The 26,085-nt window shown below is 29.6% G+C and overlaps 1 protein-coding gene across 1 annotated transcript in view; it reads left to right on the top strand.

The window, feature by feature from the left end:
* The first annotated feature begins 934 nt into the window (after nt 1-934).
* Nucleotides 935-26,085, top strand: part of LOC142323588 (uncharacterized) — a 96,986-nt gene continuing 71,835 nt past the window's right edge. Inside the window, exon 1 of the mRNA XM_075363417.1 lies at nt 935-1,240. Within this exon, the coding sequence (XP_075219532.1) occupies nt 974-1,240 (267 nt within the window). The 5' untranslated portion in view covers nt 935-973. The remainder of the gene's footprint in view (nt 1,241-26,085) is intronic.

The raw sequence follows: 26,085 nt of genomic DNA, 5'->3' as shown, positions 1-26,085 counted from the left end.
TGTTGACAGCGATATGGTAATTTACTTGAAATTAAAATATTCTCCTAAAAATATTCTTAAAATTACATAGAACTACGTAATTCAGATAATTTAACAGTCGATTAATTTAATTATAATATTATTCCTCTTTTATTTTAATTTTCAAAGTATTATTTCTAAATAATTCATCTAAGAAAAAATTCAGGAAGAATATGTAAGCTAATTCAAAGTATATATTTTATTAGAGAAGAATTTTATAAGGAAAAACAATTTTACAAAACTTACAGAGTGATTCGTTTTCAAGTATGAACAGACTTCGCTCAAATACAGTTACATATAATAATGAGAAATGAATTTTTTAGGGTATGAAAAATGTTGAGTCTAACCGAACTCATAATAACTGGAAGAATAAATAAGTACAGTTGCGTAATTATGCTAATATATTAGCATTACAATATCGATGTTATAATTGTTGAGAAACTGCTTACATATTAACAGATGCTATATAATGAAAAAAGTGATATTACAGGGGTGGGTGGTTTTCGACGAAAAACATGAACAGATAAACACAAGTGGGGAGATATCTAAAGAAAGATACAATAAACCTAACGGAACTTCTTAATGAACTATAAACAACTTGTAAATAACACGTAATCTGAAAGTACTCTATATTGTTTTATTTTCCAAATTATTTGAATTTTTAACGATTCATGTCGTTTATATTGCGGTAAACATAATTTTTTTTATATATGCAAGTGTATATTGTGTGAACATGCACCCGCTGTAAGTGCGTTTTCATATGCTTGTGGGTGGAATACGGTGATGGGAGTTTGCGCTGCGTTGTAGAGCTGAAGCAAGCCGGTAGTGATGAAAGGTCTTCTATGCTAGACAGCGTATTGAGAAGGGTACGTAAGAGAGCAAGTAATCAGTTCTGTACTGGCCGTGCTACAAGAACGGCGCGAGAGAGCGAAGAACTTCGTTATTTATCAGCGACATGGATGTAAACGTCGCATCCGTCAGATTACGAGAACTTGTAACTCGTGCTGAAAAGCTCGGTGTTCCTAGACATCGACTTCGTTCAAAGATGCAAGTCTTAGGAGGTCTTCCTTCCGGCCAAAAGAAGACTAGAGCTGCTTGCAACTTTTTAGCCGGCGTTTTGTCTGTGACTGTAGCTCTTGCTTACTGTATCGGATTACACACTCACGCCGGGTTCTCCCGTGCGTGGCTTAAGTGGCAGCGCAACAACCTCTACGAAGATAAGGTCAGTAAAAACAAATATTACATCTCAATATTGTTGACATTTATTAGTCCATCAAATATCGCGTTAGTTTTGTATATATTTACAAAACAACGGTTTTTATTAATACGTATTTATCTTTACGACATAAAAGTATCATTGCCTTTTTAATATAAAATCCGTCATGCAATCTGTATGTTATTTTTTTAAATTATTTAATTTATTTTTAACGGACTATTTTCTAAAGTATACTAAATTCCCTCCGTTTGCGAAACGTTATTTTGAATTTTATATATTTCTGTTTTCTCTCGCTGTTTATCGAGATAAAAGAATGATAGTTGTAAGTTATTTATAAACAGGAATTAAATATTATTCATTCAACTTTTGATTGTCATAGTACATCCAAAAGTTATGTTAGTTTCTCGGTTATTTATATATTTCTGAAAATATACAATATCTAAATATAATTGTGTATTTGGTTACACAACTAATTTATTAACTAATTAATATCCGATAAATTAATTACTGCTAATTAATATCGTATAAAATGGCCTTGTCGTAAAACACTAGCTATTATCTTCGTAACTCATAGCTTATTACACATCTGCAGTGCACCTAGGCTTTATAAAATCAATACTGAGGCTCAAAAGCAGGCTTCTGATCTAATGGACACTACAAATATACGCTAACTATATACTTAAAAATATATTATAATGTATGTGAAATAAAAAATGAATATTGTTGTCAGTAATTGTTTAACCGTTTCAAGGAACATTTCCATTTATTCCTGTTATATAGTAATGTTTTAACACTTTACTTGTTTATTAAAATTTTTATTCGTATTTGTTTTACATATTAATCTGCTGAACTACTATATTACTCCAGACACCAGTTTCTTTGCATTACTCGATATGGAACCCTCAGCCAATAATCTCGAAGCTTCTAAGAGAGGTTACTTAAATTTTTATTTGTTTTAATTCGTGTCTGAAATACATTTCCAGCAGATAAATCGCAAAGAAACTCCTCCACTGAAGAACTTCGGTTCCCATTGAGGGAAGTTGTCAAAATTTCTTTGCCATATAATGCTGTATTCTATAGAAATATACATATATATTTAAATCCTCACAGTTCCTGGATTTATATTTTATGTTACCTGACTTTTTCTCGATGAAAAATCTTGTCTTTTGCAAGGCTGCAGCTTTTGATGTTTTCATCCGTAATTTGTTAGTTTACGTTTAAATAATCAATTTTCTGGTTTTTTTTGTTCTATTTTAATGTCAAAATATCTTATATTCCTTATTTATCGCATTCCTGTTTTCCTTATCAATTCTATCAAAATATTATCTTTCTTATCGGTCACATTTCGTTACTTTTGGTATTCCCTGATTCGGTTTCTAATTTAATTTTTTTCTACTAACGATTCTACATCGTTAATTACTTTTTGGTGAAAAAAATGAATAACTATTATTTTAATTCCGTTGCTGCTTCTTCCATATAAAAGTTAAACAACATTGCATGTGGGTTACCTCCACATGCATCCTATATTCAGTTCTTTTTTGGCTTAATTTAAAGTAGCATTCATTTATTTCAACCAAATTTTTACGCATGCCGCACTCGGTAAAATTATATTCTCAATGTCTAATTTCGGCGATCTATGGAAACGGGGTAATTAGATTAAGTTTTGACCGGTGGCATTTTATCCTTACTTTACTTTTTCACATTTCCTAGCATGCTATATCCTGAAACGTTCAGGACGATTCTCAGGATCAGGTTGTAAAGTATATATATATATATATATTTAACTTATTATTCAGATCTAATAATTTTCAATTTATTATAAAATGTTGTATTAATAAATATTAAATATATTAAAAAGGGATCGATTTAGAATAGCGAGTTTGATCATATATTTACGTCAGTCACATTTACAATTTTATTTTTACACATACAGAATTACTTAATTTATTGGAAGTAAAGCCTACCTTAGATCATGTAAGCTTTGATAGCACAGGAGTTTACTTTAAGTGATATACAATAAAACTGGGATTGTTGTAATGTACTCCAAAGTACCCCGTATGTTTATTATTTAAATTATTGTGTTAAAAAGTATTACTTTTAATACTTATTAAATTTATTTTTATTATACCTATTTCATTAAAAAAATTACCACACGTTAAATTCTCTGAAAACTTATTCGTGAGTGTATGGAAAAAGTCTGACCGGGTTTCGAACCCGGGATATTCGGAATAAAAGACAGACGCGACTATTCAATCAAAGACATAAAGTTTAACTTATTAAATATATTTAATGTATGCTCAACGAAAAATTAGATAACATTTTTTTAAAAAGTTGATTGTAAATTGCAAACTCTAATTAATAACTGTATCTTTCACTAATTGTTACTTATTAAATATTTTTTAAATATAATTATTTTTCTAGCAATAAAAAATATTAACAAGTTTACTGTTAAATTTCTTTAATTACCGTCTCTCGTTAAATCATCTCGATAGCATAAGGGTTAGAAAATAGTGTAAGCAACGCATGAAGTAGAGCTCATTGAACAGTGCATCAGTTAAAAATTATAAAAAACAAGCTTGTATTTGGATTCACTAGCTTTAAACTTTGCTGCTAGTTGCACTGCTCTTACTATATTTTCACCTATTATTATTATCGTGTCTGTTTTATTTTCATGTAATGTAAGCTGTGGTGCTTTATGCTTCCTTTGTGTTCCCAACCTTAGGGTCAAGACTGTAACACTGCTGATGTCAACTACACTGAAGAATTTTCACTTTTACAAACATAAAATATCATTCGAATTTCTTTATAATTATGATTCATTAGAAAACGAAATACTAATCGATATCTCTATTACTAGTTTAATTCCATATTATTATTTATTAGATAAATTAATAAATGTTTTTTATGAGTCCTATATTAGAAACTCAGCTGAAGACTTTTTAAAATGAGGTCGATTCATATTCATATGTTATTTTTGTCACTCGAATAGTTTTTATGAAAACTGCGGTGAGCGGTAAAATATTAAACTATACTGGAATGAATAATATATTTTTTTGTGTTTTTTTCAGTTGTCATATATGTGAGTCTTACAATACATTTTTAACAACGTATAAATTAAATTCTGTTTCGAATGTACAATCATCAAACCTTTTTTCAAAAGGGTGGTCACGAAAACATTAGGCTAAATTTTCTAAAGTTTACTCAGTAAATATAATCTGTTTAAGATACTTATTTCTGTAGTCATTTTATTAATCCTAACTTAACGTATTTTTTATAAAAAAAAAAAAAAATTATAACCTTACAAGATTTTTACGGCTGTATATCCCTTCTGACAACAATGTACGTCAATAAGGCATGATTTTATATATATATATATATATATATATATATATATATATATATATATACACAAAGTAATTTAGTAATCACGTGCGATGTCACTCAACTTGAGTGTTCAAAGGGAACCGGTGGTGTTATAACGGCCGAGGAGGCCGACAGCCTTGAACGACGTAATTAAAACGTATTGAATATTTTTCAGCTGTAGTATTATTTCTACGATTGCTTAATTCTAGATTTTGCTGCAAAAAAAAAAGCTAACGATTTTTTCTTCTTCTTTTACCATTGTTAGATGTGAGATTCAGCGAATATTTTCTCATACAGATACAAAAATTTTGAAAGCTTTCAATTTTCTTATAATTTTTTAACGATTTATTTGACATTTTTCCTCTTAATGTCCAATTCTGGTCATTTTGTCACGTAATTAAATATTTTTTTTTGTTTGAGTTATATTGTAAGAACTGCTTGGTAGGAAAACTTATTTCTATATAAAATTAAATCTTCCTCTTTCCGTTATTTTTTAGTTTTAATCTGTTTGTTTCATGACAATAACAAGTTTGTTAATTTCGTTTATGAATTGTAGAAAGTTAATTTTTAAGCATATTTTAAAACAAATATTTATCTGTCTTTTGTATTTCATTTTTTTTCCATTAATATTGCAGTTATTTAAAAATTTGCTATTTCAGCTCTCGATAAAGATAGTTTTTTTTAACTGAATTTTGTTTTAGCAACATTATTTCTATATCTAAATAATTTCAATTAACATGGTAAAATGATAGTTAAGGGGGAAAAATACTATTAAAATAGCAGGGCTTACTAAAAAAAAAAAAGGAGTACATTCGCGTCACGATTAAGCATGGAATACAGTCCCGGCATTGCACTTTTGTATACAGCTGCTTACCTGTGGTGAACATTGAAGAAAAAATTGCATTTTATCTCTAACAGAAAACCAAGATTGCCAGCCGTTTTATAATAAGAGAATATCATAGAAAATATCAAGGTTTAACATATTAAGCTCAACTTTTTCCATCCATTGGTTCGTGAGAATAATTCTTCAAAAGAGATGACATTTTTTCTTTCGCAATGCGTATTGTAGAATGATAAATTATCTTATAGGTTTTTAGCACATTTGATCTACCAATCACCCCTACAGTATAACGTTTCCTAAAATTCTGATTATGGAAACTAATAAAAATTTAATCGATAAAAAATAATACCACCCCAAAACGGAATCTGACGAGACCAAGTAATAAACCCGTTTTGAAGAGGTTTCCGCTTAGCAGAGTTTGAATAAAAATCGAACTAATGTCTAGTGAGGTCCTGAAGAATGAATTATGCGAATATACAATGAAGTTAGACAACGATATACGTTCCGAAAACGTATGTACTGTAGATACATTATTTCACTATTTTTTTAAAATTGAGATAGGTTATTTTTAGAGAATAATACTGTTTACTGTATAAATTTTGATTTACCAGAGTGGTAGTGAGAAATATGTTCATCCGAGATATTTCACAAATATAAAAAACTTATTTCTATATTCAAGTTGGTTTTATTTCCTTGATTAAGCCCTTAAAAAATAAGAAATACATTTTCCTAAAACACAACATGAACTAACACCGATTCTAAAATAAAATAATCTAAAAATATTAAAAAAATAATCACATACTGTATTTAAAATCTAAACGGATATCAAACAATCAAAACGTGGACAAAATGATAATTATTACTTCTTCCGATCACGGTGTACACGGCACTGAATAAAATTATTCTCAACTGAATAAAAATTATTCTTAGAAATTCTAAAATTTGATTAATTTGTTAAAAAAATGCAGGATATGATTTGTTTACATATGCTTTCGCTCGCTACCGTATTTTATTAATGACCGTAGGCTTATAGGCCGGAAATTGTAGCCACAAATGTGACGGGGTATCTAGTGCTAAATAATAATTAATGATATACTCCATTTATTATTTTACAAATCTTGGTTTGTGTACAATCTATATTTTTATCACTTTAATTACAGGCTATTCCGTTTTTTATTTCCATTCCCTCTTATGGGATAAATTTAACATCTGAAATTAAATGTAAAATTAATGTTTCTTTTCCGTTTCCGTATTACGGTTTTTTTGTCTTTCTCTATTAAAATAAATCGGGACTTGGAAAACCGTACGTTTTGACGAGGTTTCATTGCAATAATAACCATGTTAAACTGAAATTTTTTTTAAAATTGAAAAGAAAGTGAACTGTACTAAAAATAGGAAAGATACATTTCCATGCGTTCTCTTTCTGCAATACGCACACTATAACCTGTCCATTGAGTTACGTGTTATGCGCTGCCTACTATACGTATTGCGAATAATACTTAACTATACCGTTAAACGGTAAAATTAGTATCTGTATTTCTTTCTCCATATTTTTTTTACCGGCATAAAAAGAAAAAACTCGATTTTTTAAAAAATATATTTTTGAAAAAGTTAACTTAAATGACTTCAAGATTATATAACTGGCCGATATAAAACGTTTTACTTTGTATTGGTATATTTATCTAACCTCTCTTTTCAGTATTCCCAAGTATTAAATAGATTAAATGAATTTTTTCAGACACTTTAAGGTGTCTTTTATAAAGAAAATTTCGAAATTATTGAACTTTTATCTTTAATTTCGGTTTGTTGGAAATGTATCGTTTTGAAAAAATAAAATTATGAAAAAGAAAGATAAAGATAGATTTATTATTTTATATATTTTAATTAAAAAAGGTTAACGACTTTAATGATCTAATTACATCCGTTAGGATTATTTTTTATGGTGCACTCACATGTCAAACACTGCTGCACAGTTAAATTTAACGTACTAAAAGAATAGATTGTTTCGAGGTGTAACGTTATGACTACGCAAACACTTTATTAATTTGATATAAATATCTTACAGTATAACAGTACTTAATAGTTAATTAGTAAATGTGCAGTGATGGACGTTTTTTCTTCGGAAAATCACTGTCAGGTATTACTTCTGAGGATGAGGATGATATGCATGAGTGTAAGTGAAGTGTAGTCTTGTACAGTCCCAGATCGACCGTTTCTGAGATGTGTAGTTAATTGAAACCCAACCACCAAAGAACATCGGTATCCACGATCTAGTATTCAAAGTAACTGTCTTTACTAGGATTTGAACGTTGGAATTCTCGTCTTCCAAATCAGCTGATTTGCGAAGACACGTTCATCACTAGACCAACCCGGTGAGTTAGCAGTGATTGTCTTGCGTAAAAAGATCTGTTTTCGTTGAGTCGTTGATTCGAAAATGGAAGTTATTATTATTTACTAATTATGTTACTCTCCATTACCAGGATGCGTGTGCGTTTTTAGCAGCTTTAAATCTGCACTTTTGCTTCCGTTTCCATTTTATCAGGATATAGGCTAGAGGCTTAGATTACTGGAAAGCGGTAACTGAAAAGACTTATGATTTTCTTTTTCTTCTTTTTCTCTCTATCTGATCACTTCATAAATTTGTCAGATACCTTTGCCTTTTTATTGAAAATATATTTTACGTAAACGCCCAGTGAGTTTGTATAACCTGTAGGTTTATAAAATGTAGAAACTTAGATAAGTCTTCCAACCATCATGTAAGTATTTGCACTAATTTATTTCGTATTTTTTGTTCTACGATGAAAATACTAACATTCTTAATAGATATCTTAACGTTTAAATCGCTCTTCAAATTGCAAACACTCATAATTTCGAGGGACTCGTTTTAATTTTTTATTTCGTTACCCTTATGAAGGAGTAATTAAATCGTTTATACGGGATTAATAAACGGTATTAATACTTATGAAAACAAAATTTTGAGTTCTATAGCCCGAAACAAAAAAGATAATTCCTAAACTACTATTAATAAATTACTAATAACAAAAAAACTTTTAGTATAAACCAGCTTTATTATAATTTTCTTCTTTTTTTTGGAATTAATTCATACATTAATCAGCTTTAAACTTTTCATTATGGATTTTTGGTGAAATTCATCCTGAGTAAAAAGTACAAATTAATATTTTTAAAAGAAAAAGACAGGATTTTCATAAATATTTACAAATAAAAAACTACACTTCTTTCTAAATAAATTCATTTCGGTAGCTTTGTTAAAATTGTTACGAGAATTTTTTGCGTTTTTGTGTAATAAAAATACCAGTAAACAATTTTAATATTAGTTCCGTTCTTCATCAGATAAGTTCAAAACCGTAAAAAACTTTGATTCCAAAGTTACTGTCAATGGACAGAAGGAATTATAACTTTATTTACGGATTACGTACTTAATATACTGACTTGAATTTTAATTTTTTTACCGTGCTGATAAACTATGTTAATTTTTAGATGAAAATATTATGACCGAAAAAATATGGTGTAAGCTGTACGCTTTGTCTTTCCTTATAAGTTTTTGCATGCTATAAATTTAGATATTTATGGAAATTAACAATTATGTTAATAAGGTTGTAATTATTAAAACATTTTCTTAAATAATTAACTCCTTTTATGATCATCGTAATACTTTTGACGTAGCAACGTTTTTTTCATAATTAATATTATTAAAACGAAATTTAACCTGGTAATAATTGTTAATAAATCAAGGTCACGTGTATCTGAGGTTTCTGTAATCAAAGCTGATTTCTTTCTGAAAAAGATATGTTAGAAAATTTCGATGTTATAATCTATTTATTACTATTAATGTTTTCTAGTTTATTCCATTTTATTAAATTTATTACGTAAGAAATAAATTGTATTTATTGTTTTATTGCATAAATTGAAGTTATCTGTTAAATCGTGACCTTCCCTCCAGTACTGAGCTAGAGTGCATGTATTACAGATTTTATAATTTAAATTTAATGCTAATCCATTTCCTTGATTTTTATTACTGATATTACTTAGTTTATTGCAGTTTTTTGTACATATTTCTTCCACGTCAGAAGTATGGACGGTAAAAATAAGTTTTAATTTATTTATCACAACTTTTTGTGTACTGCTGCCAAGTAACTATACTTAAATTGTCAATACATAGTCACCACATTTTTTATTTAAGCGCATTCATTACCTGAATTAACACACACACACATATATATATATGTAAATAACGTGTCGTGAATGATTCATAATCAATTCCCAGCAAAAACTACCAAAGGTTAAATTCTTCTTATGGTGTAAGTGCACACTGAGAAAGGATTTTTTGAAATTAGTTTAAAGGGTTAAAATGAAGTGACAATGGAAATTCTTGACAACAAATGAAGACATCAATTTGATTTTTTGTGTGTGTAATTTTCAAGTAAATATCTAAAAACCGATTTCTAAATTTTTCGAAATTCGATCTTTGAAGGGGTAAAAAAAGGTAAAAAGATATTGAACAATGATTGCAAATTTTCCCCATTTCCAACTACACTAAACGTAGTATATTTGGGCTTGCATATACTCTTCAGATAAATCCCTAAAAACCATTTTCGTTTTTTTTTTTAATTTTGATTTTTCAAGGGGTGTGACGGTGTACGGCGCACCGGCTCAACCAACACAGCCACTGCCACTGTTACTGTATGTGCGACGCGACTGGCTGTACCTGCCTCCGGCTACTTCACTAAAAAACAAAAAATGAAAAAAAAATGAGTAATGAATACGGTCACTTCATACTTCGACAGTTTACCCGAAAAATTACTGGAGTTTGTCGGGTAACGCTAAGAATCGGACAAAATACATCTTTACTCATCCTTCGTACGGGTAATTAGCTATAACTAATATTTTTTAAGATGGAGGCCGATTATTTTGAAACCCGCATTCTTCAAATCACTCAAAGTTTCGGTCCTGTAGTGACCAAAATGTTGCTCTAAAGAAATTACAGTACACTGATATTTTTTATAAATTAAACAGGCTTTAATTTTTATTTATCATTATTATTCTCACAAGCTTGATTTTAATGAACACATGAAAGTCTAGGGGACAGAGCTCCCGACTAGATGGGAAGGTTGAGTGAAGCGAGCCATGACCTGCTAAATATCCCCTGACCGCGACGGGAAACGCAAGTAACCACATAACACGGGCGAAGCTGCGACGGGGATGCTAGTATATATTTTTATACGTATTAAAATCACCAAATTACCCTTTAGAGTAGTCGTCGCAGCACATATTTAACGAGTTTGAAACTCAATAATTCGTTTCATAATAAACGAATATAAACTCGATAATATAGACTCGATAAAATCGAGTCTAATTTTATTGTAAAATCACTATTTTATTTAATTACGGAATTTAATTTAATTATTGAAATTTTTCTTTGACAAAAATCTGTAAAAAAACTTAAAAAGTAAGCTTTTTTTACTGCTTTTAAACCTTACACAAACTTTGTAACTAACTCAAAGCGCAAAATAATTTTTTGAATTACCCTATTTACTGCCTAATAACTAATTATTTTTAATCGTCTTCGTTCATTTCGATTTTTTTTGATCAACGAAATAAAATTACCATTTAATCAGGAATGGTGGTTATTTTAATAGTTATTTTCTTTATATTGTATCAGGTTTTTGCTCATATGATAGAATAATGGGATGAATTATTCGAATATTTCCGTATGAGACCATGCGCCGGTCAATGTGCATTCTTGAGAATGTGTAGTACTATATCGCCCGGACTCCCTCAGAATAATGAATCGCATTTTTATTTACAAATATCACTTCATCCCCTTAAGTAATAATGGTTATTTTTAATTATTCTACTACTATTTTATTGGCCTTATAAAAAAATATTTGTGAAGAGAAATAAAAATTCATTAATTGATAATGCATTCGTATATATTAATTTTTAAAGATAGCCCCATTCGCTACTGAAAAAGGTATGACTTAAAATAAATAGCTGATAACTGGAATACATATGTCAGAAAACGCCCGAATTGGACGAGAAATTATTATTGAAAAATATTATTTATTACGCAGTTGATAGAATTTCTAGAAGTTTCACATGCGTTATGCATGCGCAAACTTATATAAATTTAAAAAGTCATAAAATGAGTACTCTTTTTATGTAATTACATGACTGCCCAAAAAGGAGTGTAATGTTTTTAGGATGTATATATGTATATTTGTTCCACCGTAGCAGCTCAACAGAGAACCGATTTAGATGTATGACCCCGCGTTGGAATCCTTACGTTACGGGGAGTGTCATATGCTATATAAATATGTATATATGTATATTTAATTGTAACTACAAGACCAATAAAAATCTTATATACGATTCTAAATGGATAATCGAGTGTATTTTCAGTATCGAATTATTTGTATCGAAAATAGTTGTGTTTTAAGATCTGCTACGATATTGAATGAATGAATTACGGTAGTAAAATTTATTAATCTATTTTATAATTATTTTTATTATTATTACTGTTGTTATTTATTGTTTATAAACATTTAAGAAAAAAAAAAGGTATCATATGATTTTTTGACGGGCAATATGTTTGATCATGTAAGCATGTTCATTATTGCTAAATTTGACTAATAATCCCTTCTTTTAAAATTAATTAAATAAATAAAATTAATAAATAATAATAAGTAAATAAAAATACAAATATAAAATATAAATAAAAATAATCTACGCTTAGAAATTAAATAATCTGTAAATTAATTGACAACGGACAGCTTCTAGCAGGAGAGAATCCTGAAGGGAGTCGTGAGCAGCCGCCCGGCGCACCACCATTGATCCGCTTTGCGCCACAATTTTATAAAAAACAATGTTTTGTTTGGGAGTCGTGATTTTTAATTTTTAATGTTATCTCTTGTAGATTAATAGAGAATAAGTTACGACGACCATCAAACATTTTTTAAAGTTATTATGAAGTGAGTTGTAGGCTTTCAAGTTCATTTTCAACGATATAGCGAGAGTATTATAAATAAATTATATAATTATTATATTATATCGAGTGTATTATTATATTAAAAAAAACGAGTGATATTATTATATTAAGAAAGAGTGTATTATTGATGAAGAAAAAAATAATAATTAGTTATTAGGCAGTTAATAGGGCGCATTTAAAAAATTATTTTGCGCTTTCTGTTGGGTACAAATACTACCGAACGAGATAGTTTTAAGAAATTTCGTTAAAAAAGAAACCATTCATCAATGGAGATAATAAAAAAATTGTACCTTCCTTACAATTTAATATAATCTATTTTCCCCCAAAATTCAACAGGTTTAAAAGAAAAGATTTTAACACCGTTTTTGAAGACTGCTAACATTGAAGTGTTTTATAACTCCTAAAACGATCATCATAAAAGATTACTAAATATTTTTTTTAGAAGAGATTTAACCGTTTTAATTTTATTTATCACTTTTTCTCATAAAGTAAAGCTAAAAAGAGTTGATAAACGTTATTATGACCGGCAGCATGTATAAAAAAAATTAATTTCCCGTATTCAAAAAAAAAAATTCGATTTTAATGAGCCAGAAACGAAAATAAAATTTACTTTTTCTTCTACATTTCATACTTAGACACGATATTTCTTACAAGTACGATTTCGTCAGACCGAAAATTTTCTTAAAAGAGAAAATTAAAAATAATGCTACTGAATTTTATTCTGTAAATATTATACATCAAAAGTAAAATATTCTTTGTAAACTTTTTGTACATTAGTTTTTCTCTTTTTATCTGCTTTCCGTATACCTGTTTTGGTTAAATATATTCAGGATAAAAGCCAACTCTTAAAATGATTAAAAGGAGAAGTAGGTAAAGTGGCTAACTGACTCGTCTGTTTTTTGCTGTGGATACTGAATTTGTTTTGAATCGGTTGATCTTGTCCTTGTCAGTTGTTTATTGGTGAAGAATGTGTTGTTTTTTCGTCACGGTAACTGAAGTGGCACTCTGACACCGAAGAAACAACTTCAGTTATTTTTTTTTTATTTTCTTCACTCAGACTGCATTCCAAAATGGTTATTTGTAGATTTAATCATTTTTACCTACTAGAATAAATTGTGTGCTTTTATATATATATATATATATATATATATATATATATATATATATATATTTCTTTACTTAGTAACTCAATGGAATAAAGGTTACAACAGTCTCTTGACTATATTAATTTTGTAAAAATTTTCTTACAATTCTAAAAAACTAATTATTACGTTATTAAAGAATAATTACGTACTTATTAATCAAGCTACATGATAGCGCAGCTGTTTACATAGTAATATAAAAATTAACAGCATACGCTGAAAACCTGTCTAACGGGCTCTTAGAGGAGATCGTGGCCAATAAAACAATGATAAACATTTGTGGAGTGACGACTCATTCTTCTTTTAGTCCTCTGCAATTGTTTCTGGTACACCATATGTTGGATCTTTATGGTTTTTTTTTAAATAAAAAAATGTCTATACTTTAACAGAGTTAAATAAAAAAGGAGCTTATGTTTTTTGATGTATTATTTTGATCTAATTGATATTATAACTAAATAAACGAATTATGATTTCAAATGATTCTGATTCTCTCCTAGGAAATTGTTTTGAAAATATCAACCTAGTAATTTGAAAGTAGTTTGTGTAAGTAAGTTTGCAGTTTGTTTGTTACGGATGATCTAACTGCACAAATTTCCTTCCAAAATGAAAAACGAATTCCTATGTTAAAAAGTTTATATCCTAAGACATAAATAAACATATCCCCAATAAGGCTGGGTGAGAATTTAATACTAGAGAAACTTAATTGGCTATATGTTTAGATAACTATTTCGCGATATTCGACGATATAAATTAAAAACCTTGTAATGATGTGAAAGTTTTCGATTATTGCCTCTGTGACAATCATTCTTGATAACGGTGATCCATTTTAGGAACTTTTGGAGAAATGTTGGAAAATAATAACAAGCCGGTTTTTACCTCAGATTCCTGTAAATAAAAATATTCCGAGGCTATTGCATATATTGCACCATATACCATATTGCACCAACATACTATGAATACGCCGGTGCAAAGAGTAAAAATACCCAGTAAAATAGTGAAGGAGTTCTTCCATTACACTAAGGATACATTTATTCACTTTTGTTATGAATATTTTAGAGAGAACTGTAATCCTGCTGAGCTGAACAAGTACTGTTTCATAAGAAAAAGAGGTATTAATTTGTCTGTTTACAACTTCTGTCTCAGTTTTTCCTATGGTTGTGACACGTGTAAAATATCTGAGAAACAAGCCGGATTAATCGTAGTTTTTTTTTGACAGAAATGATGTTCAATATATAACTAGCCCCTGTAATGAAAAAAACGAAGGTGTCATTTTTAGGGTTGATTATCATCACCTGCAATTCGGCGGGTTTGGTGGACTGATCATTTATTCGGCTCAACGAAAGAGGCTACCGGAGACCAGTTAACTCCTCACTTTCCCTACTAACCGCGGCGTGAGATTATTCTTAGAAATGGCTGTACCATTTTTGAGAGTGACTTGTGACTTATTTCAATCGTCTACGACCACTTTACAAACACGCAGAGGACTGCAGGCCTATTTTTCTTTCATTTTTGTATATAATTATTGAAATTTTTGTTTAAAGCGGTATTATTAACCAAATAAAGGCTTCTGATTTGCTATCTGATTATCAGTTTGAGTTCCAGCCGAAAAGATCTACTCGTAAATTTGATTACTTGAAAATTTTGCATAGATAATATTTACATCTTATTATATAAAGAGTACAAAACATCTAGTCTTTAAAAAGTCGGGTTTGACGTTTGATTTTTATTTAGTCATGATATTTTGATTTAAACAAATTGAATTTTTTTCGCTTCATTTAAGTAATTGGGTATTTGTATTCAAACGCACTAAAACATATCTTCGACTAGGTGGAAGATGAAAAAGAGAGTTATTGGTGTAACATAAATTCTCCCACATATTTGTGAGACATGTAATATATTAATCTTCAAATACATCTCATAGCTTTGTGGGTAGCATTCGTTTTATGCTCATTGATCGAATTTGTTGGACCATATTATTTAGAATGGCAAAATAGAAAGTAAGTGTGAGATTTAGTTGACATTGAGAACGTTTGTGTTTGTGATATAATTTTTTTTAATATAATGGACTGACTTCTTGTAATATACGATGATAAATTTCTCAAGCGGTACATTTATTCCTGGAAAGTGGGTAGAAATTTGTTACAGAAATATTAGAAATAGAGGTTATTGTGCTATGCAACTCCAAAATATGTCCAACAAATGACAAGGTATAATTATTGAATGTAGAATAATCACTTGTACTTAAAGAGCAAGGCTAGTTGCGAGATTATAAAATATTTTAACTTGTATGAATTTACTTTGAGGTTATAGATATTAATTTTTTTTAGTATTTAAATTCCTTATGATAAATAATCTACAATCCTTGTTACGTGATCTGAAAGAACGAAGCATAATGCACATAGATATGAATCAACCGATGACGTAATCGTTGAGTATTTCTGTTCATATTAATATAATATCCAAGAAATTTATTTACTTTTCTTACGCAGATTGGAACAAACGCTTAGAGGAAATGTTTCTCTTTTGTTAAAGCGAATATATTTCTTCGAAAGTTTTTTCTCAGAAAAATTAAAATGTTTACTGAAATATGTAATATCCTATATTAGTTCATCTATTGAGTTTATATATTGTATAACCATATAACACGAAGTATTTATCCAGACATCCTAGTGATATTTGTTGTTCTATGAGATAGTGTTAAACAGAGTTGTACAATACAGTAGCTTTTACTCCATGTATACAATTAGGTTATTCAATCATTATTATTCACCAAAGGCTACCAAAATTATTGTAATAATAAAATGTTAATTATAATAAAAAGATTTTAAAATATACATCGATAAAGTCTCTACGTTTAAAAATAGAATTATTCAAAATACGAGTATACATGGAATAATTAATACGTGTTTTTTTCGAAAATTCAAATTAATTTTGCGTAATGAATAAATTTAAAAAAATCATGAAATAATATTGAACATCACTTGTAAAAAATTTGTAGTGGCCTATGTGCCATGGAGATATTATGTCGTTGGATTCATGTAAAACAATTTAGTTCACCGAACTTGATTTTGCCACCCTCAGTGGAAAGAATACATTTTTTTTTACAGAATCTTTATTAGGTATCATAACCAAATAGTCGTAAACCACCTGACACAAGATAAATCTTTCCTGAAAATAGCTTATTCGTTCTCAAGAATGATTATGTGCCTGACTTGCTAGAAAAAGGGTGGAGTGAAGTGGTTTCCGTTACTGAACTGAATATAGTCTAATTTTGCACAAAAGCACTCCAAGCCCACAAAAATGCAGGTTATATTCAACACAACAAGCGACTTATTCGCTCTGTTCACGATTGAAACCGGTTATATATTGAACATCATGACCATCAGAGAAAGCAACCCCGCCTGGTGTCCTTTGTACCTCAGGTTTTTTATATCTGTAGTAACTATATGATAGATAGAGACGCATAGTGTAAAACAACAGATTATTTAACTTTCTATCGAAAAACAACACATCTTACTCAACACAAGATAAATAAATACAATGAATTTCTTCTTTCGGCAAAAAATGAGAGATTACAGTTTTTGCAGGTTAGTTCTGAAGGTTAATTTGATTAATAGTATTAGTGGATAGTTTTGATGTTATCAAAATTAAATTAATTTGTTCAACCAAAATCATGGTATTCTGCGGTATATTCGTAAATTAAAACAGATTGTAGAAGATCAGAAAATTAAAATAAAGAAAGCATAAGGAAACCATTGCAATTTATTCGATACAAAGAGTAAAACTAATAAGATATGCTGAGTATAAGAATAACGAACAGAGATAATTGTACAAACTACAAATGTGAAAAAAGAATCGATACTACGGTGGGAGTGAATATTTACTTTGGAAGAATGAAACTTTTCATTCTTCAAAATCACATCCAATGTACTGCATGTCTCGATGGCTTTCAAAAGCAGGTAGTCAGAGGGAAAGATGAGAGAGAACAATAATAATTATATTAATAAATCCTTATTCTGACCGTTACATAAAAATAAATTACATATATCACGTCAATGTGAGATAAATTATAATTATAAAATCAAATTTTAAGAAAAAAAAAGATGTATTAAAGTTCATATTAATTATTTAAATAGAAATACATGAAATAATGTTAAGATAAATACATTAAATATAAAAAACTTGTTACAAAATAGTTTACAATTCAGAAGCCGCTATTAAAAATTATTTTGAGCACATATTTATGTACACGATTAACGGGGATCATGAAGATATATAGAATTTTTTGTATTTAATTAGTATTATTTAAGAATTCATCAATAGAATAATATTGTTCCCGTAAAAGAAGAATCTTCGAATTGTATTTTAATTAAATTGGTGGAAAGATTTTTCAACTCGTTTGGCAATTTATTAAAAATTGCAACGGAAGCATAATAAGATCCTCTCTCGTGAGCCAAAATATTCTGTTGCGTTGTGACAAAAATAGTTCGTTGTTTGGTTTGGTAAAAGAGAATATTTGTTATTTTTTATGAATAAGTGACCATTCTTTTTAGCAAAAATTGTACATTCATCAATAAATTGCACAAGGATAAATTAACATATTTAATTTTCTGAACATCGGTCTACACGACTCATATTATGGCGCTAGATAATGATCTGACAGCCCATTTGTGCATCTTAAAAACTCGTTTTGACTTTTTGAGGGAGTCCCGAGAGATGATTTTATTCTTTATACGAAAATATATGTAACCATTAATAAATATTTAATAATGAATAATGATGATAAGTTTAGCTTTTTATTAAGGTGCTTCAGAATGGTACGGCTTGATGTGAACATTACGAATCAATTTGATATCCCTCAAGATGATATTATCTAACAAAACAATGACAAATTACGCTTTATGGGCAACAGAACTGCTTACTATCGTTATCGTTAATAGAAATTCTACCCGCGCAATCAGCAATGCTACGCTATGCGCTATCCAAGTCTAGACTGGATGCACTCCAAGCTGAAAATTTTGAGGCGGCTGAAATTCTCGCCCTTTCTCTTGGAGTTCTCTGTGCTTTCTAAGGCTGTATAACTGTGTGATCAAGTGTATCTACCTGCAAATACCATTCCGTCGTCCTTCTGACCCCCAGTCATACCCCAGGCTCAATGGTATAATTGTAAATTTTACGTATTTTATTGGGATAAGATTTACGTAAAGAAGTGTGTCTTGCCCTAGGTACTTCAGCCTCAGAGCTTATTTTTTATTTCCTGTTACTCTGAGCCTACAACTCCAGTTTGATATTTTTTTAAAAATTCAGGATTTGATTAACTCTCTCAGATCCTACACTTCTTACCACCCTACATTTTATACCCAAATTATTTACGTTTCCTTACTTGAAGAAGGAAAACTCCAAAAATTCATTTCTTTTCTATTAAAGTCCCTCACATATTAGAAAAAGTGGCTTGCAGTCTCATTTGACTGTTTTAGTTATCTACAAATAGGATCCTCTCTATAGAGATTCACAGTTCTAAAATGAGACCTGAACGTACATTTCTAGTTATGTAAGTATTCTTAACATATGTCTATGAAATTGGTAAGACATAGTCTGTTCAATCTTATAAAGTATCAGAGAGGTCGGTACAAGGTTCCTTGAGGAGGAACTTGTAAATATTTGTTACAGATCGTTTCTTCGGAAACCTAGTATTAAGGCCAGCAAATACTGGTAAGCTGTATTAACTCTACAGCCTAGTCCAAGACCAATACATATTTCTTCTACTTTTTCAGAAAGTCACCCATCTCATTTCTCTCAAATTGTGTGTACCCACAAAGGCCCAAAGTAAGGAACATCTTTTTTTTAATATAGAATCAGTCTAAATTTATTTGATTTTATTATAACAGTGATCGAAGCGCACAGATAATCTTTTATTCCATTTTATTCTGTTATTTGCGCTTTATTAGTAATATCAAGATAGTTATGCAGGTAAATAAAACAAAGAAGGTTAATTTGATTAATAGTATTAGTGGATAGTTTTGATGTTATCAAAATTAAATTAATTTGTTCAACCAAAATCATGGTATTCTGCGGTATATTCGTAAATTAAAACAGATTGTAGAAGATCAGAAAATTAAAATAAAGAAAGCATAAGGAAACCATTGCAATTTATTCGATACAAAGAGTAAAACTAATAAGATATGCTGAGTATAAGAATAACGAACAGAGATAATTGTACAAACTACAAATGTGAAAAAAGAATCGATACTACGGTGGGAGTGAATATTTACTTTGGAAGAATGAAACTTTTCATTCTTCAAAATCACATCCAATGTACTGCATGTCTCGATGGCTTTCAAAAGCAGGTAGTCAGAGGGAAAGATGAGAGAGAACAATAATAATTATATTAATAAATCCTTATTCTGACCGTTACATAAAAATAAATTACATATATCACGTCAATGTGAGATAAATTATAATTATAAAATCAAATTTTAAGAAAAAAAAAGATGTATTAAAGTTCATATTAATTATTTAAATAGAAATACATGAAATAATGTTAAGATAAATACATTAAATATAAAAAACTTGTTACAAAATAGTTTACAATTCAGAAGCCGCTATTAAAAATTATTTTGAGCACATATTTATGTACACGATTAACGGGGATCATGAAGATATATAGAATTTTTTGTATTTAATTAGTATTATTTAAGAATTCATCAATAGAATAATATTGTTCCCGTAAAAGAAGAATCTTCGAATTGTATTTTAATTAAATTGGTGGAAAGATTTTTCAACTCGTTTGGCAATTTATTAAAAATTGCAACGGAAGCATAATAAGATCCTCTCTCGTGAGCCAAAATATTCTGTTGCGTTGTGACAAAAATAGTTCGTTGTTTGGTTTGGTAAAAGAGAATATTTGTTATTTTTTATGAATAAGTGACCATTCTTTTTAGCAAAAATTGTACATTCATCAATAAATTGCACAAGGATAAATTAACATATTTAATTTTCTGAACATCGGTCTACACGACTCATATTATGGCGCTAGATAATGATCTGACAGCCCATTTGTGCATCTTAAAAACTCGTTTTGACTTTTTGAGGGAGTCCCGAGAGATGATTTTATTCTTTATACGAAAATATATGTAACCATTAATAAATATTTAATAATGAATAATGATGATAAGTTTAGCTTTTTATTAAGGTGCTTCAGAATGGTACGGCTTGATGTGAACATTACGAATCAATTTGATATCCCTCAAGATGATATTATCTAACAAAACAATGACAAATTACGCTTTATGGGCAACAGAACTGCTTACTATCGTTATCGTTAATAGAAATTCTACCCGCGCAATCAGCAATGCTACGCTATGCGCTATCCAAGTCTAGACTGGATGCACTCCAAGCTGAAAATTTTGAGGCGGCTGAAATTCTCGCCCTTTCTCTTGGAGTTCTCTGTGCTTTCTAAGGCTGTATAACTGTGTGATCAAGTGTATCTACCTGCAAATACCATTCCGTCGTCCTTCTGACCCCCAGTCATACCCCAGGCTCAATGGTATAATTGTAAATTTTACGTATTTTATTGGGATAAGATTTACGTAAAGAAGTGTGTCTTGCCCTAGGTACTTCAGCCTCAGAGCTTATTTTTTATTTCCTGTTACTCTGAGCCTACAACTCCAGTTTGATATTTTTTTAAAAATTCAGGATTTGATTAACTCTCTCAGATCCTACACTTCTTACCACCCTACATTTTATACCCAAATTATTTACGTTTCCTTACTTGAAGAAGGAAAACTCCAAAAATTCATTTCTTTTCTATTAAAGTCCCTCACATATTAGAAAAAGTGGCTTGCAGTCTCATTTGACTGTTTTAGTTATCTACAAATAGGATCCTCTCCATAGAGATTCACAGTTCTAAAATGAGACCTGAACGTACATTTCTAGTTATGTATGTATTCTTAACATATGTCTATGAAATTGGTAAGACATAGTCTGTTCAATCTTATAAAGTATCAGAGAGGTCGGTACAAGGTTCCTTGAGGAGGAACTTGTAAATATTTGTTACAGATCGTTTCTTCGGAAACCTAGTATTAAGGCCAGCAAATACTGGTAAGCTGTATTAACTCTACAGCCTAGTCCAAGACCAATACATATTTCTTCTACTTTTTCAGAAAGTCACCCATCTCATTTCTCTCAAATTGTGTGTACCCACAAAGGCCCAAAGTAAGGAACATCTTTTTTTTAATATAGAATCAGTCTAAATTTATTTGATTTTATTATAACAGTGATCGAAGCGCACAGATAATCTTTTATTCCATTTTATTCTGTTATTTGCGCTTTATTAGTAATATCAAGATAGTTATGCAGGTAAATAAAACAAAGAAGGTTAATTTGATTAATAGTATTAGTGGATAGTTTTGATGTTATCAAAATTAAATTAATTTGTTCAACCAAAATCATGGTATTCTGCGGTATATTCGTAAATTAAAACAGATTGTAGAAGATCAGAAAATTAAAATAAAGAAAGCATAAGGAAACCATTGCAATTTATTCGATACAAAGAGTAAAACTAATAAGATATGCTGAGTATAAGAATAACGAACAGAGATAATTGTACAAACTACAAATGTGAAAAAAGAATCGATACTACGGTGGGAGTGAATATTTACTTTGGAAGAATGAAACTTTTCATTCTTCAAAATCACATCCAATGTACTGCATGTCTCGATGGCTTTCAAAAGCAGGTAGTCAGAGGGAAAGATGAGAGAGAACAATAATAATTATATTAATAAATCCTTATTCTGACCGTTACATAAAAATAAATTACATATATCACGTCAATGTGAGATAAATTATAATTATAAAATCAAATTTTAAGAAAAAAAAAGATGTATTAAAGTTCATATTAATTATTTAAATAGAAATACATGAAATAATGTTAAGATAAATACATTAAATATAAAAAACTTGTTACAAAATAGTTTACAATTCAGAAGCCGCTATTAAAAATTATTTTGAGCACATATTTATGTACACGATTAACGGGGATCATGAAGATATATAGAATTTTTTGTATTTAATTAGTATTATTTAAGAATTCATCAATAGAATAATATTGTTCCCGTAAAAGAAGAATCTTCGAATTGTATTTTAATTAAATTGGTGGAAAGATTTTTCAACTCGTTTGGCAATTTATTAAAAATTGCAACGGAAGCATAATAAGATCCTCTCTCGTGAGCCAAAATATTCTGTTGCGTTGTGACAAAAATAGTTCGTTGTTTGGTTTGGTAAAAGAGAATATTTGTTATTTTTTATGAATAAGTGACCATTCTTTTTAGCAAAAATTGTACATTCATCAATAAATTGCACAAGGATAAATTAACATATTTAATTTTCTGAACATCGGTCTACACGACTCATATTATGGCGCTAGATAATGATCTGACAGCCCATTTGTGCATCTTAAAAACTCGTTTTGACTTTTTGAGGGAGTCCCGAGAGATGATTTTATTCTTTATACGAAAATATATGTAACCATTAATAAATATTTAATAATGAATAATGATGATAAGTTTAGCTTTTTATTAAGGTGCTTCAGAATGGTACGGCTTGATGTGAACATTACGAATCAATTTGATATCCCTCAAGATGATATTATCTAACAAAACAATGACAAATTACGCTTTATGGGCAACAGAACTGCTTACTATCGTTATCGTTAATAGAAATTCTACCCGCGCAATCAGCAATGCTACGCTATGCGCTATCCAAGTCTAGACTGGATGCACTCCAAGCTGAAAATTTTGAGGCGGCTGAAATTCTCGCCCTTTCTCTTGGAGTTCTCTGTGCTTTCTAAGGCTGTATAACTGTGTGATCAAGTGTATCTACCTGCAAATACCATTCCGTCGTCCTTCTGACCCCCAGTCATACCCCAGGCTCAATGGTATAATTGTAAATTTTACGTATTTTATTGGGATAAGATTTACGTAAAGAAGTGTGTCTTGCCCTAGGTACTTCAGCCTCAGAGCTTATTTTTTATTTCCTGTTACTCTGAGCCTACAACTCCAGTTTGATATTTTTTTAAAAATTCAGGATTTGATTAACTCTCTCAGATCCTACACTTCTTACCACCCTACATTTTATACCCAAATTATTTACGTTTCCTTACTTGAAGAAGGAAAACTCCAAAAATTCATTTCTTTTCTATTAAAGTCCCTCACATATTAGAAAAAGTGGCTTGCAGTCTCATTTGACTGTTTTAGTTATCTACAAATAGGATCCTCTCTATAGAGATTCACAGTTCTAAAATGAGACCTGAACGTACATTTCTAGTTATGTAAGTATTCTTAACATATGTCTATGAAATTGGTAAGACATAGTCTGTTCAATCTTATAAAGTATCAGAGAGGTCGGTACAAGGTTCCTTGAGGAGGAACTTGTAAATATTTGTTACAGATCGTTTCTTCGGAAACCTAGTATTAAGGCCAGCAAATACTGGTAAGCTGTATTAACTCTACAGCCTAGTCCAAGACCAATACATATTTCTTCTACTTTTTCAGAAAGTCACCCATCTCATTTCTCTCGAATTGTGTGTACCCACAAAGGCCCAAAGTAAGGAACATCTTTTTTTTAATATAGAATCAGTCTAAATTTATTTGATTTTATTATAACAGTGATCGAAGCGCACAGATAATCTTTTATTCCATTTTATTCTGTTATTTGCGCTTTATTAGTAATATCAAGATAGTTATGCAGGTAAATAAAACAAAGAACTGTGAATAAAATTGTATTAAATTTTATTACTGGAGCGAGCGAACCGAGTTAAGGTATGTGCAGTACTGCAATCTGTATTAGAATAAGAGAAAAAATACCTAATTCAACAATTAATTATTTTTCTATTTGCTAGATAACATTCTCTAATATAATATATTATTAGTAAAATTGAATCTTATTTTTTATCAACAAAGGGGATAGATTATGCACTTTAACCGCAGTATACAAGTTGTGTGCGCCAGACAAGTTGTGGGCTTGACTCATGTGTGCTTCGATCGCGAAAATTGAAAGTTTAAAATTAATAGATTGTCTATCCTTATAGATTATCTTGAATTGTTAGGTAAGTTTATTTCATAAATAGCAATAGTAAATTCAACACTTCACAGTTTTTCCTGGAAATTATTTTAAAATCTTCAACTCTTCAAATTTAAGGTAATTTTCTAATTGTCCGTTTGTGATATATTTTTTATTAAGTAGACCTTTGAAGTCGCTGTGGTATCCAGTGGAAAGAATCTTGTTTGTTTCAGTGTCATTTTAAAATATTTATTAGTAACTGATGTAAATTGTTTTAATTTTATTAATAATGATCCGATAAAGTTCAATAAATTATTATTGATGTTTTTTTTATAATGATCTTAACGAGTGTTAAATTGCGTAACTGATTATATTAATTATATAGCTGTCGTTGATCCTGATGACGGTGTATACCGTCTCAGACTAAACGTCTCCACGTCAATTTATTTATTAAAATTGTAAAATAAATGTTACAAGTTGCTTTTTAATTAAAACTATTAAAAGTTATATAATTTATTATCCTGCATCATCGTGCGTTTATAACGCTACTTATTTTTACTTGATATAAACACGTTCAGTAAAAATCTGGCATTATTTCAACACATCAGTAATATTTAAATAAACTTAATCATTCAAATGCCGCTTGCTTTTGATGTCATCTTTTCAAATGTCATTTATCTTTTTTAATTTTACCAGATTCGTCTCATTAATTGTCTTAATTTTAATTTAAATAGCCTATATTTTTGTTAATGTTAACAGCAGTACGCAAGGATATATCATCCTACATCGTTTAAAAAAGCACAGTGATGCACGGAAACCGGTTTATTAAAACGTAGATTCGGCCGTTATTACACTCTATTCTAAATCCTTCCTATCTTCCAGGATGCTGTTTGCCCTAACGTATCAAAAGATACGAAACTGTTAAGATGTAAGGGATACAGTTGACGGACTTACACAGGACTCGCGTAACATTTTATCAAGCCGTTTTCATACTGTTATGGTAGAAAAGCAATCAGTTTATCCTTGGATATGAGTTGAAATGCTTCAGCATAGTTTTACAATTTGAAATTTAGATTAAAATCTAACATTTTATTTATTACAGTAAATTACAACAAAGTAACTTTATTACACAAATAAAAAATACGATGAAATTGATGTGAACCGATTAATTTCGATTGTCCAGTTAAAGGTTTAATTAATATTCGATGAAATTAGAGGGTCAATTTCTATTTTGTTGTGATACTAATGTCTTAGTATGACAACCTAAAGAAACTGTAAGATAGGAATGTTCTTGAAGAGAAAATACTATGGTTATACACATCTGCTGGAGAACATGATGATCTAGTTATCTTTGTCCCCATGGAAACAACTCTTCTTCCAATTAATGTACTATTCTAGACAATCATTTCGTAGGAGTGTTTGTCTCTTCTCTATAGTTTCA

Source organism: Lycorma delicatula, chromosome 4, assembly GCF_047948215.1.
Source record: "Lycorma delicatula isolate Av1 chromosome 4, ASM4794821v1, whole genome shotgun sequence".
NCBI classification, from domain to species: domain Eukaryota; kingdom Metazoa; phylum Arthropoda; class Insecta; order Hemiptera; family Fulgoridae; genus Lycorma; species Lycorma delicatula.
Note: the sequence above shows the minus strand (reverse complement) of the source record. Positions and strands in the feature narration are given on the sequence as shown.